The sequence below is a fragment of the Drosophila miranda genome, chromosome XL (genome assembly GCF_003369915.1).
Source record: "Drosophila miranda strain MSH22 chromosome XL, D.miranda_PacBio2.1, whole genome shotgun sequence".
Taxonomy (NCBI): domain Eukaryota; kingdom Metazoa; phylum Arthropoda; class Insecta; order Diptera; family Drosophilidae; genus Drosophila; species Drosophila miranda.
The window spans coordinates 11,876,773-11,892,635 of record NC_046673.1 but is presented as its reverse complement, the minus strand read 5'-3'; the positions used below and the strand labels follow the sequence as shown (position 1 = coordinate 11,892,635).

The window sequence follows — 15,863 nt, the reverse complement described above, 5'->3', positions numbered from 1 at the left end:
ACAAAGAAGAAACAACCGAAAAACAAAAAAAAAGGGAAAACCACGCACACACTCACTAAAAATACGAGAAAAAAAATATATACGGTAGCAGAAACTGAAACAGAGTTGGTCTCACTTTTTTCCCTCCTCCCCTCTTCTGCCTAAAACAAAATGCAAATAAAAAAGTTTTCCCTGCGACGGCCGCTTTTTCCAGCCACGTTTCTGCTTTCGCTCGCTTTTTTATTACTTTCCCAAGAACTACTTGGGCTGAAGGTTGCCTTGGCTGTGAGTAGGGTGGGAGTGGGGCTGGGCTCAGAGTTGACCAATGGGAAGGAAGTTCTGACCCATAGATGAAAATGTATGGGATACCCTCACAGGAATTTTAACCTCTTTCATTGACGTGAGCCTGTTGGACAGATCCTATTATGAGTAGACAATATTGAGCCATAACTTCTAGAAGTCCCATAGTGCTGGATGATATTTTAAGATATCTCTGCAAAAGGAATTTCAATGATTCTATTAGGGTGCTGTGTAAGATATGCTATGCAAAATCAGAATGATTTCAATTATTGCTGGAGCTCTCTCCGTTCTGCTCTCTAAAATCATATTCAAAATGTTTCCATTTCTTGAAGTCTCAAATCCCTTCGAAGATACAAATTTATTGGTAAGATGGCCTGTTTTGGATCACTAGAAAACAGCTTCCAACTGTGGATCTTCTTGCAGGACCTAATGCTTCTTCTGTTGCTGGTCATGGCAATGTCGTTTTCCATGCGTGGCTTCGTGAACCGTGGAGTACTCTGCAACCGTGGCGCAGGTGCTGAAACCCCAATTCCATCAACAAGGTTTATGTATTCGGTGATCCCCAAAATCCGTCCGATGAGCTTTACCCTTTTCAGTTCGTTTGTGATCGGCGCTTTTCTCATCTTAATAGGATTTGCTGCGTTTTGCGATTCGTTCCATAATTGTCTTAAAACATTACTCTAGTAATATAGATAATAAATAAAGAAACAAGCCGGTGCCAGAATGTGCTCTATCGATAGCATAGTTTATTCCATTCTGAGCACATTGGCTCGTCGGACAACGAATTCCAGTAAGTTTTCATATGTATACGAGTATAATATAGATTATTTGGTCACGATTTGGGTTGGGCTTACACACCTCCCTATCTCCTATCGCCGCTTGATCACGTCCACTTTCTGCAGGGGAATGCGCTCCCAGAGTTGACGGAAGCCGGCATCTGACTTGCGCGGATTGAAATGTGCAATCGTGTCCCGGGTATAGCCTGTCGATATGGCTGGTGCTTCTGCGGAGGATTCCTCATCCACTGGGTGCCCCTCGTCGTGCACAAATGCTCCGTCATCCATGAACTCGAGCGCCATAGCCTGGGGAACCTCACTTGGATGTTGTATTCATTGATTTGCTGCGGATTAGGTCAAGACTCACCGTGCGGTTGAGTGAGGGGCTACTGAGGAGGGCCAGGGCCAGTGCCAGCAGCAGCAGTAGGGGCAACAGGGTGCAACGGAAGGTCATAGTCGATATTTGGCGAATGCCTCACAACATTTTCCATTGACTAACGAAACTCGACTGACCACACGACACCGACATCCAATCCGACTTCCAATCGGATTTCCAATCGGCTCCACGTGTGCCGCATACCGAAAAGCTTCGTTGACCCTGCCAAGCGGTCGGGCAGCGTTTTATTTTTAGAGTATCGCATCATTCCCCATTCAAACCCCATAGCCCAACCCCCTCACCGCCCACCCAGCAGAGCCCATAGTTTGGCTAAGCTCTGGCCACCTCTCCAAACGGTTGACTCATCCGATTGCTCGCTTTAATGATGGCAACTGTTTTGCACAGAGAGCAAACGTTGGATACTCGCTTGACCCGTGCGTTGAGAGAAGAAGCGACACATCAGATCAAAAATCAAAAGTATGATCTTGATCTGAAGTTACTTAATGGTAGCAAAGGCAAGAGCAAAATTCCAAAACGACTCGCAACGAGAGGACCAAAACTGATTCCATATTTTCCAAATGTGTATGTTTTTTTCATGATCAATTAACAAATTAATATTCCATCGAATTAATTGAAGTTATCGCACATTTCTTCGGATTGAAACCATTTCTACCCGGGGTACTGGGTTATTTTTTCCAGTGTTGGCCGTAACCACTTCGACTGCGCTAAAGCAATTGTTCATAATTTTCATTCATTTGATTTGTGTGTGTTTAATTACCATCAATGGCTGTGCAATTTATTGACCAGAACGCCACAAGGAAGAAGGTGTCGGAAATGCTGGGCCATTCGCGTGATGAATGAGTGCCATTCTCTTTCTGAAATAAAAACATTCATAAGCTGCAAACGGAAATGGAGAGCACTGAATATGCGAAAGAAGTTCTTTTGAGTCTCATAAAGATAGCAGCCCGTCAAAAGTCACGATTCGTATTAAATGCACGACTGCAGTCTGAAATCTTTCCAGCACGAGGTCCTGATATGGGTAGTCCCCATAAAAAGGGCCAGCTCAGGTTAGTTCAACATCAGTTTCAAGCAAGCCCTAATCCACACCAAGATGAAGCATTCATTTGCTGTCGTGGGCCTTCTCCTGGCCCTCTACAGTACTCAGCCCTCTACGGCAATTGGAGGAGTAAGTTCTGACCCAGAATCGTCTCGGACCAATTCACATTTTTCTTTCGATCGTTTAGCCATGCGATCTAATGTTCGATTCGGCAAAGGCTATGTGCGAATCCGGTTCCATTAAGAACAACTGTGCAGAGATTAACCAGGTAAAAGGTGTCCTGAAGTAGCCTGAATTTAATCCCATCTAATGCACTTCTCTGACAGGGCATCGAGGCCTTCACGAAGCTTGTTCAAGCCGCCCAATCCAAATTCTGCGCGTTCCCGAGTCCCCTTTGGTTACTCTGCAAGTACTGCAAAGCCTCAGAATCTGAATCATCTCAGCTGGAAAATGAAAGAAACGGCACAGCTTCGGCTGGAAACGAAATCGCTCCAGCAGCAGAAACCGTTTCTTCACCCGCCATTCGCTCTTATCCCGTTCTTGAACCCATTAAACTCTACACTCATGAAGCTTGAGATCAGCACTAGGTAGATTATGGAACCTCCTTGGAACTCTTTATATTTTATCCAAACTATTCTTATCCTCGTTTCTTGCACCCTGGCATGCCAATTATTCAAATATATTCCCTAGCAATGCAAGTGTATTATTGTTATTATTTTTGGGATCGACAAAGAAAGTATTGTGGGTCTTCTGTAAATAATTGGGTTCTGAACTCAGAGTAAATTGCAAGATCTATTAGATCAAAAATTTGATGCACTTCCCATGTCTCTAGAAGCTCTTCCGTCTTCTCCTTCGATCCCTCTCTCATCACAAAGATTGAGTCATATTATGCAAATGCTCCGGAAAATAGCTTCCTCCTGTGTGTGCTTAACCATCGATCATAGCCATCCCCCGAAAACCCACTAATTTCATATGCTTAATCACTCCCGAGGATTCCACACACCTTTGCAGAGTGGCCATGTCTGAGTTTCGGTAAAAATTCAATTAATCGCAGCCTTATCGGGCACTGCATCGCTTATGAACTCATGAGTACATCGTGCCACGTACCACGTCCATCCGCAACTGGAATACGAGTATGTATGTATTTAGTGGCCACAGTTAAAGATCGTTATCCAATTAGTCAAAAGCTCGTGTAATAAATTGCCCGAATTAAGGTGTGGAATTTTAATTACATAATTTACGCGCGCGTTGCGTGGACATCGATGATGCGATGCGCGAGGGATGGTCCGACATTAGCCCTCTGGAAAACCACCGAAAAAGCGAGCAAACAAGCGAAATGAATCGAGCGAATGAGCGCCGTGCAGTCAAAGTGCGTTTGATAGCTCATCTTAATAGAAAAGTACACGCAACAGCCGGGTCATTAGAAAAATGACAGTAATAACAATAATTATGAATTTTATCCGATTAGCGAGAAGAGTCGGACAGACAGGCGGCAAGGGGGTGTGTTTAAGTCAGAAGTCAGTGGTCGGGGGCAGGGGGAGGTTACCTGCTTGGACATATTCAAATATTTAGTGCAATGCGTGCCATTGAACAATTAATTCTTATCTAGTTGGGCTGATGCAACAGTCCCGTCCCGGACACAGAAGCGAAGCGGAGCTCCTCCTTAGCCACTGACTTCTGCTTTCTGTGGCATTTCTCACATGTCATCGTCATCGCCATCGCCATCGTCCCCGTACCGCCAACTGTGGGGCAATTGCGTGTCAAATGCGCTCAATTTTGTTATGACAATGCGATGTAATTAGAGGCCACGCATAGGCCTGCTGCTGACGATGATGACCAGAGCCAAAGCCCCTAATATATGATGCCCCCTGTCCGAGGCTGAGTCCTAGTACGTCCTAATCGCGCTCCCCGCCCAGGTTTTGGGTGTGTTCGCGCACTTGATAAATATTGTAAATGGGTGCTCAAGCCTGGCCCCCTCATGATGACCGAAGTGTGAATGACAGTGGGCTGCGGTGGGGTCTTGATAGAGGGTTGAGTGGGCATTTGCATACGTGTATAAAGAGTGTTCCACCATCAGGGAGTGTTATATGGAAATAATTCAGTTTTGGGCCAGAGCCTTCGAAGATTTTCAAATCATTAAAATGAGAACCGAATCCACTAACTACTCTTGTAGCATATGCATCAGATGCTCTTTGTCCTTGGGATACACTAGTACTCGTATTCGTACTCGTATTCGTATTCGTATTCGTATTCGTAATATTGGATTGAGTGCTTTGGCTGAGGCGCATACCTCAAAACCATGGTCGCTGGTCGCGGGCGAAAGCAAGTCGGAGGCAACTAATTAAAACCACTTAGCAAATGCTTTCTCAACTGTAAAGTTAGCTATAAACAACGAGCCACACACACAGGTGTAGGGCGAGAGACATATGCAACTTGAAACAAAATTAAAAAGCAAAAAAGCAAATAATTTTCATGGCATTTCCCAGCAGCAGCCGCAACAGCGGCAGTGGGCTGAAAAAACATGTAGGGAAAACGTAAAGAAAAACATGAAATTCCAGCATAATTCCAAATAATATTACAACACCTGCGAAACCGTTTTGAGTGGGCCAACCCAAAGAGAGTGAGAGGGTAGCGGGTAGAGCGTAGTTGGCAGGGTATGTGGCATGCACCCCCACTAATGGCAAAAAGGGCTTTTTCTTGAAAAACCGCTCCACTGGAATTAATTAATTCGCCGTTGACGTTGCAGTGAAAAAAAGCATAAAAATAAACAAGAAATGCGAGAAAAATCAGTCAGCGAAATCAAAAAGATATATACACCCCCGCTCGCATACATACTCGTGCTCGTACTCTCAGTAATAGACGAATCCACAGAGACCCTACACATCTAATCACAAACATCACGGATATTTTGTATAATTTGAAATCAAAATCTGCACTCTCTGCCTTCCTATTGTGTAACTTTCAAAATGAAGACGGAATTCCGCCTGGATGTTCTATTATATGGGAGATCCTCTTGGGGTATCTGAGCCTACACATACATATGTACAATCCTTTGATTATATCCATCTTTACACAAATCACTGATTGGTCAACCATTCTTCATTGAAATTCCCGTCTGATTAATTTGGAGTCAAGAGCTGTGTCCCCGTTGTTAGATATGGACCAAGCCCCAACCGAATGGATGTAGCGCAGAGAGTGAGTATTTGTAGTATTCATTTGGTGAGTGGCGTGAATAAAATTTCACCTGGTGTGTACTCGTACTCTGCGACGCATGTTCAAGGTGCCAACGCATACAATTTTTGATTCTGATTTGCTTCTGTGTGTGTGTGTGTGTAGTACATAGGTGCTCGGGTGTACATTTTCTGTACATCAGTACGGGTGTACGGGTGTACGGTTATGTGTCTCCAGCTGTGTAGTGGCACTTGCTGCTCATTTTATGCTTCGATTGGCACAAAAGTGCAGACGCTTTTTGCCACAGCTGAAGCTGAAACTGAAGCTGCCGCCTGCATCAGCAGCATCAGAATTTCCATCTGCCAACGCGCAGATGGAAAAAATGTGTACGATAGGGGACGTCAAAGTGCTGTGGCAAAAGAGAGAGAAATGTGTAGATGCATCCCCCATGCAACCCCCATCAAACGAATCACAGATCGTTTCTCGCCAATCGCATTTCAGCGTTGCATACTTTCGGGCTGCCATCGATCAATGATCGCGTAGGGTAACCGAACTTTAATTTGGAAACGTAAGGCAACCCTGCCTCTAATGGTAGCAGCATTTCGATTACTTGGAATATTTAATCGATAATCAAAAATCAAAGTCATTTATGTTAATTTTCGACTGGAGTCTGAACACACATGATCTTCGATGCTTAAGACTTATTGAAATCATAACCCTTTTGGCTAAGAAGGTTTTTTGTGACTCGGTCGATTTCTGATACGAAACTCTTTCAGAAATCCTAAAAACTGAGCTGAAAGTTGCGTCGATGTGTGATATTTTTTACCATAATCAGCCCATGACCGCCAGATAGGAATCTTAGTGGGATTTCCAGTCTCAGTTCATTTGCCAATCGTTGAAGCGTGGACAGCGAATCGTTTATAACAAGTAATGATCCATGAAGGGATTCCCGATCTAGATGGGAGCGGACATATAAAAAGGCCAAACATCGTATACGGCCACCACATAACAGTATAACCGTAGTCCACGCGATGGCCCATCCAATCTGTGCTTTTGTGTGCCTCGCTCTATTTTTGTGCTTGACCCAGAACTGCTGGGCGGCTCCCTCCGGCGAAGATTTGGCCAAGCTCGGAGAACTGGAGCGCACCATCAAGGAGCTGACCAGCTCGATACTGACCATGAGTGCAGGAGGAGCAGGAGCAGGTGAGTCCGGCCACTGACTTCTGATCGATGCACACCAAGTCAAATACTCTCCTCCACGTCCAGGCTTGTTTGAGCGTAGCGATGGCGATGTCCTGGCAAGCAAGGAGGCAGGCAACAGTGGCTGGCCCGAAGATAGTCGGGCTTAGGACGATGGCCATGGCCTCCACTCAGCTCAATCTACTAAACGGCGTTTAGCAGCTCTGCAGTTTATCCTTCACATCCTTTATTATTATTTTGTTGTTCCACTTAATAAAACAGCAATGATAGCTGTGCTGTATCCAAATCTTCTCCAATGATTCCCTCCCCATAGTCCCACCAAAATCTTATAAATTCTGGCAAATTGAGGTGCCGCGGCCTACATAGCGATTTCAATCCCAACAGAGACAGCGGCGGGTGCAAATTGCCAGCTAAATCTAATCAAGTTAATTTACGCAGTCGCACCCCATTCCGCAGTTCCCACTCGCATTACCCATTTCCAATCTCTCGATCCACAAAGTTGCCTCCAAGTTGAGCGCCAAGGCAAAGACAACGCGTTGGCTTAAGTGCCCGATGGCGACTCAATTTGCGGACCACTGACTCAATTAGCTAAGAAATAGGCGCTGGGACTGGGATAGGACTGACGCTGAGGCGTAGATCAGCTGTCCGTCTGCCATCAGCTGTTGGATCAGCAATGACTTTGGCTATGGCTGTGGCTGTCACAGCGGTGGCTCCGAGTGTCAACTGTCGAGTGTCGTTTGTCGAGTGCTGAGTGTGTCATAATATCATTAATACTAATAATAATACTTTAGTTGGTGTGTGGCAACAACAACTACGAGTGCTGCAGTTGGAGCCCAACAGGAAGGGGGGCATACATGGTTGGATGGATGGACGGATGATAAAACAAATCTAAATCAAAGTGTAACCAGACGCGGCTCTCCAGAGCCGCCTTCCTTCGGTGTGCGGCAGTCACCTCTGATGCGTACCACAGAGCGGTGCGGTCAGTGCGGTACACCTTCAAGAAATTCGCGTCCATTTATCGATTGATCGGTAGTGCCCTGTTTTTGTTCGAGTGTCCAATAGGTGTGTGAGGTTCTTTGGCAAAATGCATGTGGAGGAGCTGCGCGCCAGCCTACAGAGCTTCGGCTGGCCGGACTATCTGGTCTTTTGCATGATGCTGGCCATCTGCGCCGTGATTGGGGTCTACTTCTGCCTGCAGCTGCGTCGAGAGTCCCGCAAGCAGCGGGCCCACGGTGGCGCCGAGGAGGCGGCCAACAGTGCAGCCTCCTATCTAGTGGGCGGCAGGCAGATGAAGATATTTCCCATCACCATGTCTCTGATATCGAGGTGGGTATGAATTTGGGATGTCAAGTTTTCGTCGGATAGCTTATGGTCAATCTTATATCATTTAGAATTCCGAGTTTCTAGATGGAATAAGCTCAAATTGCTTATAAAAATAAAGGCTTACAATTTCAATATATGTACATATGAAATTAAACTCATTCAGAAAGTACCTTAAAAAAGGATCAATAGATCATATTAAGTCGTTCCTGATACAAGTATAAAATGAACCCAAAACGCAGATAGGCCTTCACCATTTAGCTCCCAGTGATTTGGCGAACATCCCCATTAAGACCATGCAGTTCCCGATCCCCCATTGTAGGTCGTAGTCTGCCCTAGTTTCTGCCCATAGCGGCCGTCCGCTGGGGTTTATTTTTAGCAAACTCGTTCTCCTATCAACGCACCAAATCGGAATGTTTCATAATTAATAATTGGCCCGCAAAAGCTGGGCTCCGTGGATTGCCTAACGTCGCTAACGAACCAACTAACCCGCATGCAGGGCATTCAAATTGATGACGCTCAATTGCCTGCGCGACTGAGACTGAGACTGAGACTGCGACTGAGACTGCGACTAAGATTCCGGACAATTTAAGCGACGAAGACGACATTGGTGCTAATTGAATTGTATAAAACGCACTTTGATCTCCCCTGAGATGATGACAGAGATCGACGACAGTCGACAGTACTATTGTGAAGGTCAAGGCAATTGGGAAACGTTATACGGATACCTTCTCATGTCGAGCTGTTGTTGCAATCTTTACCCTCAGCTTCATCTCGGGCATCACTCTGCTGGGCACTCCCACGGAGGTGTATCTGTATGGTGCCCAGTACATGTACATCATGGGCTCACTGGTGCTGATGGGTTTCTGCATGTACTACTTATTCCTGCCGGTCTTCCATGAACTCAATCTGATATCCACGTATAAGGTAAGCCTCCGCCTCCCTCCATCTTCCGACAGGACGTGATCCGACTGACGGTTGACGGTCTCTTTGCAGTACCTGGAACAGCGCTACAATCGGAGTCTACGTCTCTTTGGCTCCGTCATGTTCATTGTTGCTTCGGTGAGTGATCATTGCTTCAGTGCAGCATTGTTGCGGTTTCTTATAAGATATCCCCTTTAGCTCCTTTGGCTGCCGATTGTGATCTATGTCCCGGCTATAGCCTTCAACCAGGCCACCGGGGTGAACATCCACATAGTAACGCCCATTGTCTGTGTGGTCTGCATCTTTTACACCTGCATCGGAGGCCTTAAGGCCGTTGTCTGGACGGATGTCATTCAAACCATCATCATGTTCGGTGCTATGGCTCTGGTGCTCATCAAAGGCACCCTGGACATCGGGGGACCGAGCGTCGTCTGGCAGAGGGCCCAGGAGACGGCGCGCCTGGAGAGGCCCAACTTCACGCCGGACATCACCGAGCGGTATACCTTCTACTCCCTGGTCCTCGGCGGCGTAGCCCATTGGCTCAAGTCGAACGCGATCAGCCAGAACATGATCCAGCGCTACCTCTCGCTGCCAACCCTTAAAGATGCCCGCATCGCCATCTGGACCTTCATTGCCGGGGTGCTGGCCTTCCTCATGATCTGCGGCTACACGGGTCTCCTGATCTACGCCACCTATGCCCAGTGCGATCCCCTGGAGACGAAGTTGGCCAAGCGCAACGACCAGCTCCTGCCTTTGCTTGTAATGGAGACCCTGGGCTCGTATCCGGGTCTGCCCGGTGTATTTGTGGCCGGGGTTTTTAGTGCGGCCCTCTCCTCGCTCTCTACGGGACTCAACTCCCTCTCGGCCGTCGTTCTGGAGGACTTCGTGAAGACCTTCAGGAGTCAGCCTCTCACTGAGGGACAGACGGCCTTCGTGATGCGCAGCGTCGTCGTCGTCTTTGGCATCGTCTTCGTGGCGTTGGTCTTAGTAGTGGAGAAGCTGGGCGCTGTCTTGCAGCTGACCATCACACTCTCCTCGGTGGCCAATGGCCCGCTCCTGGGCATCTTCACGGCCGGAGTCATGCTGCCTTGGGTGAACTCCAAGGGAGCCCTACTCGGCGGCTTCAGTTCGCTGGTGGTCATGGCCTGGATGTGTGTGAGCGCCCAACGAGAGCTGGTCACGGGGAATCTGGTGTACCAACGGAAGCCCTACTCCACAATGGGCTGCAACTACACCTTTGCCGGCGAGCCGCGCAATTTTGCCAGTCTGCCGCTCGACGGTGCCTTCAGGTGGGGTCTCCTTTTTTACAGATTCCCTCACTCTTAATTTAATGGATCGGTTCTTTGTTTTTGTCTGCAGTCATGAGGCCTCCAGTGGACCCTTCCAGCTGTATCGCATCTCGTATCTCTACTTCACCCTCTTTGGGGCACTGTTGACTATCGTGGTGGCCCTCGTCACCAGTCTACTGCTGCGGGAAACGGACCTGGACGCCGTGGACGCGCGGCTGCTCACGCCCTTCGTCCGCCGCTGGCTGGAGCGACGTCGCCACAAGCAGTCACAGATCCCCTCCAGGACGCCAGATGGACTTGGACTCAAGCACAAGGCCATACAGGAGACGGCAACGTGAAGCGAATGGTGAATGGGTGAATGGGTGGATGGATGGATGGATGGTGGCTGACCAGCGGGTGGATGAATGTTCCTTCGGTAGCTTAGCAAATATTTAAAATAAAACACAATTCATAATTATTTGGGCTTTGTACCGGAGAAATGGGTTCAAAGCAGTTGTGCTTTGCTATCCTCTGTACATAATTAGAAAAATGCCCGCAGTTATGGTACCATTCCTGGAGATGAACCCGGAGCCAGAGCCGGAGCTGGACACCGACCCAGACTCAGACCCAAACCACTATCCGACCCGAGAAATCAAAGAGCTGGCTACCCAAATAGAAAGCGAAAAGGAACAAAAAAAAAACAAAAAGGGGGAACCCGCTTTCAAGTGCCAGGCACGAGCGATTGAGTTTTGCGTTACTCTCCGTTCCGGGGGTCACTCTTTCTCTCTCTCTCTCTCTCTCTGTCTCTGGGGTGAATGGGGGCTACCCCAAAAAGGTTCCACGTTAGTTTTACTTCTGCCATTAATTGAGTATTTACTGCGTTTGCATGTGTGGTACAACTATTCTACGCCTTAGGTCGCCGTTCCTGGGCCTGGGCCTGGTCCTGGTATTTGTATGTTTAGGTCGTTTATGCAGCAAATTGAATTGTTAATGAGCTGACAAATGTTTGCAAAATTAGTTTCTGTCCCAGCCAGGGACCGACCCGGGATCGATGAGGAAGACAACCATTGGGTTGAGGGGCGTCTCTTCAATCCAAATCCGCTTGGTTCTTCAGCTCTCTGCAGTCCTCTTAATTAGCCGACAGCAAAAATAATTTTGCACAAAAGACAACGGCAAAATGTCATCAGAATGCATAATGACAGCCTCCGAGCTGGGCCTTTGGACAGGTGCAAATCTCGTCAAAGCGTGGTGGGGTGGGGAGGGGAGATGTTCTGCATGCGGCACAGGTGTGCACCACCTCGCGGCATTTTCAAAAACTATGTTGTATGCATGGCCAGTGACAGGAGCATGAGTAGGGACTGGGAATGGGACTGGGACTGGGACAGGGACAGCGACAGTTGTCATATGGGTGGATTGTTTTTTGGCCAGGGCAGGAAACGGATGTTAGCAGCGCTAACGTGCCATCCGAGCCGAGCTGCCGAGCTGCCACTACCAGCAACAACTACTGCAGCAGGTCCTGGCCAACAGCGACAGCCACAAAGGGCAAACAACTCCTCGCTCTGTTAACTTGTTTATGTCGCCGTGTTGCTTTTGTGTTACTTTTTATGCTGGAATATAATTTGCCCACTCCCTTTACTCACTTACTCTCTCTCTTTCCCCCTCTCGCTATCTCTCTCGCTCTCTCTCTGTCTCTCTCTCTCTCTCTCGGAATAGAGCATATACATATGTTCTGTAAATGCCCTCGGCCTGGAGTTTATCTCTGATTTGGTGCCGTATATTTTTCAGAAAAGGATCTGCTCTAAAGAGATCTGGAACATTCATTGTTCCTTGAGAATTTCATTTGATTAACATTTTCAATCGCTTTTTTATGGTGAAACTTTGATCTCTTTTATTCTTCGATATTGGCATCTTCGGCATATTTCCTTCTGAAAATTCCTTTCTTTTAAGAAAGAATGTCTGGCTGTTCCTCTCCAAGAAGTATTTCTAATGGGTTTATTCAATGATCTTCTGTATTTTTTGCTGATCGGAGACAAATTATGTATTTAAGAGGGAACTTGTATTTTAAATTCATATTTCTTAAATGTATTGTTCTTTATTTTCTCGATTCCTTGCTTTTATTTTCCTTCTGTATCTATACATTCAATGATCTCTGAAACTCTTTTTTCTGGATTCCATCTGGGTTCCGGTATAGTTTTTGCAATTATTTTCTTTGTAATCTGTCTCTATGCCTTTTTCCGATCTTTGATCGACCTGCGAAAATGTTCCATTTGATTCCATCTCTGATCTAGGAGTACGAGTATCTAAAAATGACAGTATCCATTCCACTCCTCCCATCTTTCTGTTAGAGCATTCCATCCACAGCTGTACCTTTGGGACATTTCTGCGAACAAAGCCACTTGACATGTAGTTCGCCACCTCCGATCCCCTGCCTGGCAGCTGCCACTGGCGACTGGGCCTCCAGCCATATAAATGCCAGTGACAATTTGCAACGGGTCCCTGCCCCATTTCCCTGTCCTGCCCTGCCCTGCCACTGCCACTGAAGTGTAGTTTTTTTTTGGAGAGCAGGCACAAAAGTCATTTTTGATTGTTTTCATGAAAATGAGCATAGAAAAATTATAATTAAAATTCATATGGAAATTGTCGGAACAACAAAATGGAGTAGAGAACAATGGGCGACGGGTGGGGGTGCTGTAGTTGTTGCTGTAGTAGTTGCCGGCAACCGAAAGATTCCATCTGAAAGGACCCAAGAAATGCACTGCCCGAAAGGTAGAGGAAGAGGGGATCTGCGGGTTTATTGTTTGTGGGGAAACATAGGTTCCACACTCACTCGGCCCCACCTTGCCCTTACCCTTATCCTCATACAATCTTTTCCCGACTGCCAAAACAATGTCAGCTTACAGAATTAGAAGGAAAGCGGGGCTCTACCTGGGCTCTCCACACTTCCACAATGGTCCAGGCCGAGGACCAACCAGGCCCAGTACCAGTGCCAGACCCTGGTAGCCGGCCAAACGCATGCCGGTTGCTCATTTTCTTGTTGTCGTTTCATTTTTGGCACTTTTTGTGCGATAAAATATTTAATTATATTCGGCAGCTTCGTTTGTGCATTGTGCGGTCTGCCTTTGGCCCATTACCTTGGGGAGGATATGGAGGATGGGGGCTGGGGGCTGGAAGACGGAGAATGGAGAATGGAGGCTGGGGGCTGGAGTGCTTTTGAAATTACATTTCGAGTGGCTGCCTGAGAGTATGCTATTAACATGATTCCGCCTTTCGCTTGGGCTTTTATTTCATTCGAATACAGAAATCTAATTCGAATTCCATCGCATCTGCATCTTCAGCCAGTGGCTACTGTGGTGGCCGCCGTTGTCGTTGTGGTGGTGGTGGTGGTGGTGGTCGTCGTCGTTGTGGTTGTCGGGGTCGCCAGTGGCCGCTTTACTATCGTTATCCGAATGCAGCCAGCATGATCCACATGCTCGCCAATGGGTGCTGCTCCAACTCCAAGTCCAACGCAGGCGAGGCAATGCAGGGCCAACAGGAGCACCACGAAGCGGCACTTTATCGTCCTCATCTCTTCAGTATGAGTGGAAAACTGATGGCGGCTCTCGCTCCGGCGATTGCTTTATAGAGAATATGTCCCATCTTGGCCAGCTAAATATGAGATGGACAGGGGCTTCCGTTCAATTGACTGAAACAATAAACAATCGGGTATGCTGTATCAACAAATGTGATTACAAATTGCAGTCTCACCTCACCTCAGTCATGGGTCACGTGCTGCGCTTCGTTCTGCTTTCCTCTCCCTGATCTGTTCTATTCAGATAAAGGTAATTTCGCTAATTCCTACTAACTTTATTCGCATTATTCCGATGATAATCGTATAGTGTGCACTAGTTCTATCAGGTTTGCGGTGAAATCATTCATTCATCTACGCGAGCTTTTATATAGAGATCTTGTGAAAAAATCTTCTTGACAGATCGATGCGTTTCGAGGCCTTAATGTTCTGGAAAAGCGTTTCCAAGTATTCACGAGGGTAATTGACAGAGCCAAAGATGCTTTTATAAAATCGCGACCTTTTAACATTGTTTCATGTACCCAAAAGGTACTATTATTAAAAGTATTATTTTTATTATTACTAGAGGGCAAGCACATGTGCATGATATGAGTAAAATTTCGGACAACGGCGACGACCCAAAAAATTTGTATATAATAGAGAGATATCTTATTATATAATTTATTAAAATATATATTAAAATAATAACAGTATCAACGTCATTATATGTCCATACGTAAATAATTGTAGGCGTTATAGCGGATAAGCAACACCCAAAAAATTTTGATGTTAACATATTTGGATTTGGGTGTCTGGTCTGTCTCTTCCGTTCAATTATCGCAGTATTTTTCTAACTTTTATAATTCCTATGACTTGGCAGAAAGGAAAGCTTGCTATGATAATATCAAACCAAACTATTGATTTTTGCTGTGTGACAATGCTCTGTTTATTCTGAAACTAATGTGCTTATACAACAAAGGTACGGGGTCATATTAGGGGTCGATCCAATCTCCGTATCCAAGGTTCTGCTACCCCGAGGAGGCTGTGGTGCTGGGTGGTGGTGGCGGCGGAGCACCACGTGGTGGCGGGGAACCCGTCAAGTTGCGATGGTGGCCCACACCCAGTAGTCCCTGGCCCAGGCCATGGCTCACTCCGGCTGCCGACAGATGCTGAAAGAGAGTGAAAAGTCGGTATTAGCTAGGTACTGAACCTACTTATGGCTTTTATTCACCAGCAGACAGCAGCTTAGGACGAAGGCAAACAGCAGATAGAGACGCATCTTGATGGAGCTCCGGCGGTTCAATGGATGGCATTGGCTTCGAGGCTGCCGCTTTTATGGGCCGACCGCTCTCTATGTCACACCCACCGTAATTGCACTTGCTATTCAAATGACACATTAAAAACCTAATTGAGGTGTTGATTTTGTAATAATATTATTTCAATTGTGAACCGCAATTATCATGTGCACTGAAGCCGAGACCCTCGGTCAGAAAAACTGGCTCTAAACCGATGTGGGAATGGGTCTCGGTCTGGGTCGTGGTCGAGGTTCTTGGTTCTGGGAATGGCTATTTTTAGTCACCTTTTAATGTTTATTATGTTAATTTATATTGTACTGAGTTTATCATTCCGATTTTTAAGCACAGTGACCAATACAGCCTTTCTTTGTTGAGAAATAATCGAAGTCTTCAAAGTATTTAACTTTTATACAAATCTTAGTTCGAAGACTTGACCAAAGCCTCGACTCGACCTGGGGTACTGAGGGTAGTAGGAGCCTAGCAGGGACCTGGGATGCAGTTCGGGTTCTCTTCCTGGAGGGTACAATCTTCTCTCGTGTATCGACGGTGAGCTTTGCCTTCGTGATTCAAATAATCTCCATTTTTAAGATGGCAAAAAGAAAATAATAATATTGGTATAATTAATAATAGTTTGCAATTTGAAGGATCTAAAG

The 15,863-nt window shown here is 46.5% G+C and overlaps 6 protein-coding genes across 7 annotated transcripts; 3 read left to right on the top strand and 3 right to left on the bottom strand.

Moving 5' to 3' along the window:
• Positions 1-1,005: 1,005 nt before the first annotated feature.
• On the bottom strand, positions 1,006-1,574 carry LOC108151461. The gene is made up of 2 exons (XM_017280086.2): positions 1,423-1,574; positions 1,006-1,361 (listed from the first exon to the last, which is right to left on the bottom strand). Exons 1-2 carry the CDS (start codon positions 1,507-1,509, stop codon positions 1,149-1,151), a joined length of 300 nt encoding a protein of 99 aa, XP_017135575.1. The 5' UTR covers positions 1,510-1,574; the 3' UTR covers positions 1,006-1,148.
• A 930-nt stretch (positions 1,575-2,504) lies between these two features.
• On the top strand, positions 2,505-3,186 carry LOC108151944. Its single transcript, XM_017280879.2, has 3 exons — positions 2,505-2,617; positions 2,676-2,756; positions 2,815-3,186. The coding sequence occupies exons 1-3, from the start codon at positions 2,543-2,545 to the stop codon at positions 3,061-3,063; spliced, it is 405 nt and encodes a 134-aa protein (XP_017136368.1). The 5' UTR covers positions 2,505-2,542; the 3' UTR covers positions 3,064-3,186.
• Positions 3,187-6,676: 3,490 nt separating this feature from the next.
• Positions 6,677-7,145, top strand: LOC108152322. Of its 2 annotated transcripts, XM_033386076.1 has the most exons (3): positions 6,677-6,862; positions 6,926-7,028; positions 7,063-7,145. In XM_033386076.1, the coding sequence occupies exons 1-2, from the start codon at positions 6,691-6,693 to the stop codon at positions 7,006-7,008; spliced, it is 255 nt and encodes an 84-aa protein (XP_033241967.1). In that variant the 5' UTR covers positions 6,677-6,690; the 3' UTR covers positions 7,009-7,028; positions 7,063-7,145. The 2 variants fall into 2 exon arrangements, with proteins under 2 accessions (XP_033241967.1, XP_017137057.1); XM_017281568.2 differs by having other exon boundaries at positions 6,926-7,116.
• A 459-nt stretch (positions 7,146-7,604) lies between these two features.
• Positions 7,605-10,849, top strand: LOC108151281 (sodium-coupled monocarboxylate transporter 1). Its single transcript, XM_017279813.2, has 5 exons — positions 7,605-8,185; positions 8,947-9,106; positions 9,176-9,241; positions 9,302-10,392; positions 10,463-10,849. The coding sequence occupies exons 1-5, from the start codon at positions 7,944-7,946 to the stop codon at positions 10,728-10,730; spliced, it is 1,827 nt and encodes a 608-aa protein (XP_017135302.1). The 5' UTR covers positions 7,605-7,943; the 3' UTR covers positions 10,731-10,849.
• Positions 10,850-13,619: 2,770 nt separating this feature from the next.
• On the bottom strand, positions 13,620-13,944 carry LOC108155830 (F-box/WD repeat-containing protein A). The gene has a single exon (XM_017286973.2). It carries the CDS (start codon positions 13,934-13,936, stop codon positions 13,703-13,705), a length of 234 nt encoding a protein of 77 aa, XP_017142462.1. The 5' UTR covers positions 13,937-13,944; the 3' UTR covers positions 13,620-13,702.
• Positions 13,945-14,832: 888 nt separating this feature from the next.
• On the bottom strand, positions 14,833-15,251 carry LOC108152233. The gene is made up of 2 exons (XM_017281426.2): positions 15,147-15,251; positions 14,833-15,084 (listed from the first exon to the last, which is right to left on the bottom strand). The coding sequence occupies exons 1-2, from the start codon at positions 15,192-15,194 to the stop codon at positions 14,944-14,946; spliced, it is 189 nt and encodes a 62-aa protein (XP_017136915.1). The 5' UTR covers positions 15,195-15,251; the 3' UTR covers positions 14,833-14,943.
• Positions 15,252-15,863: the final 612 nt, after the last annotated feature.

Coding starts and splice junctions, on each gene's coding strand:
- LOC108151281 (XM_017279813.2), top strand. CDS start 7,944: ATGCATGTGGAGGAGCTGCGCGCCAGCCTACAGAGCTTCGGCTGGCCG. Junction 9,107..9,175: donor ATCTGATATCCACGTATAAG/GTAAGCCTCCGC, acceptor GTCTCTTTGCAG/TACCTGGAACAGCGCTACAA. Junction 9,242..9,301: donor TCATGTTCATTGTTGCTTCG/GTGAGTGATCAT, acceptor TATCCCCTTTAG/CTCCTTTGGCTGCCGATTGT.
- LOC108151461 (XM_017280086.2), bottom strand. CDS start 1,509: ATGACCTTCCGTTGCACCCTGTTGCCCCTACTGCTGCTGCTGGCACTG. Junction 1,362..1,422: donor GCCCCTCACTCAACCGCACG/GTGAGTCTTGAC, acceptor GAGGTTCCCCAG/GCTATGGCGCTCGAGTTCAT.
- LOC108152322 (XM_033386076.1), top strand. CDS start 6,691: ATGGCCCATCCAATCTGTGCTTTTGTGTGCCTCGCTCTATTTTTGTGC. Junction 6,863..6,925: donor TGCAGGAGGAGCAGGAGCAG/GTGAGTCCGGCC, acceptor CTCCACGTCCAG/GCTTGTTTGAGCGTAGCGAT.
- LOC108151944 (XM_017280879.2), top strand. CDS start 2,543: ATGAAGCATTCATTTGCTGTCGTGGGCCTTCTCCTGGCCCTCTACAGT. Junction 2,618..2,675: donor CCTCTACGGCAATTGGAGGA/GTAAGTTCTGAC, acceptor TCGATCGTTTAG/CCATGCGATCTAATGTTCGA. Junction 2,757..2,814: donor ACTGTGCAGAGATTAACCAG/GTAAAAGGTGTC, acceptor CTTCTCTGACAG/GGCATCGAGGCCTTCACGAA.
- LOC108152233 (XM_017281426.2), bottom strand. CDS start 15,194: ATGCGTCTCTATCTGCTGTTTGCCTTCGTCCTAAGCTGCTGTCTGCTG. Junction 15,085..15,146: donor TCCTAAGCTGCTGTCTGCTG/GTGAATAAAAGC, acceptor ACTCTCTTTCAG/CATCTGTCGGCAGCCGGAGT.
- LOC108155830 (XM_017286973.2), bottom strand. CDS start 13,936: ATGAGGACGATAAAGTGCCGCTTCGTGGTGCTCCTGTTGGCCCTGCAT.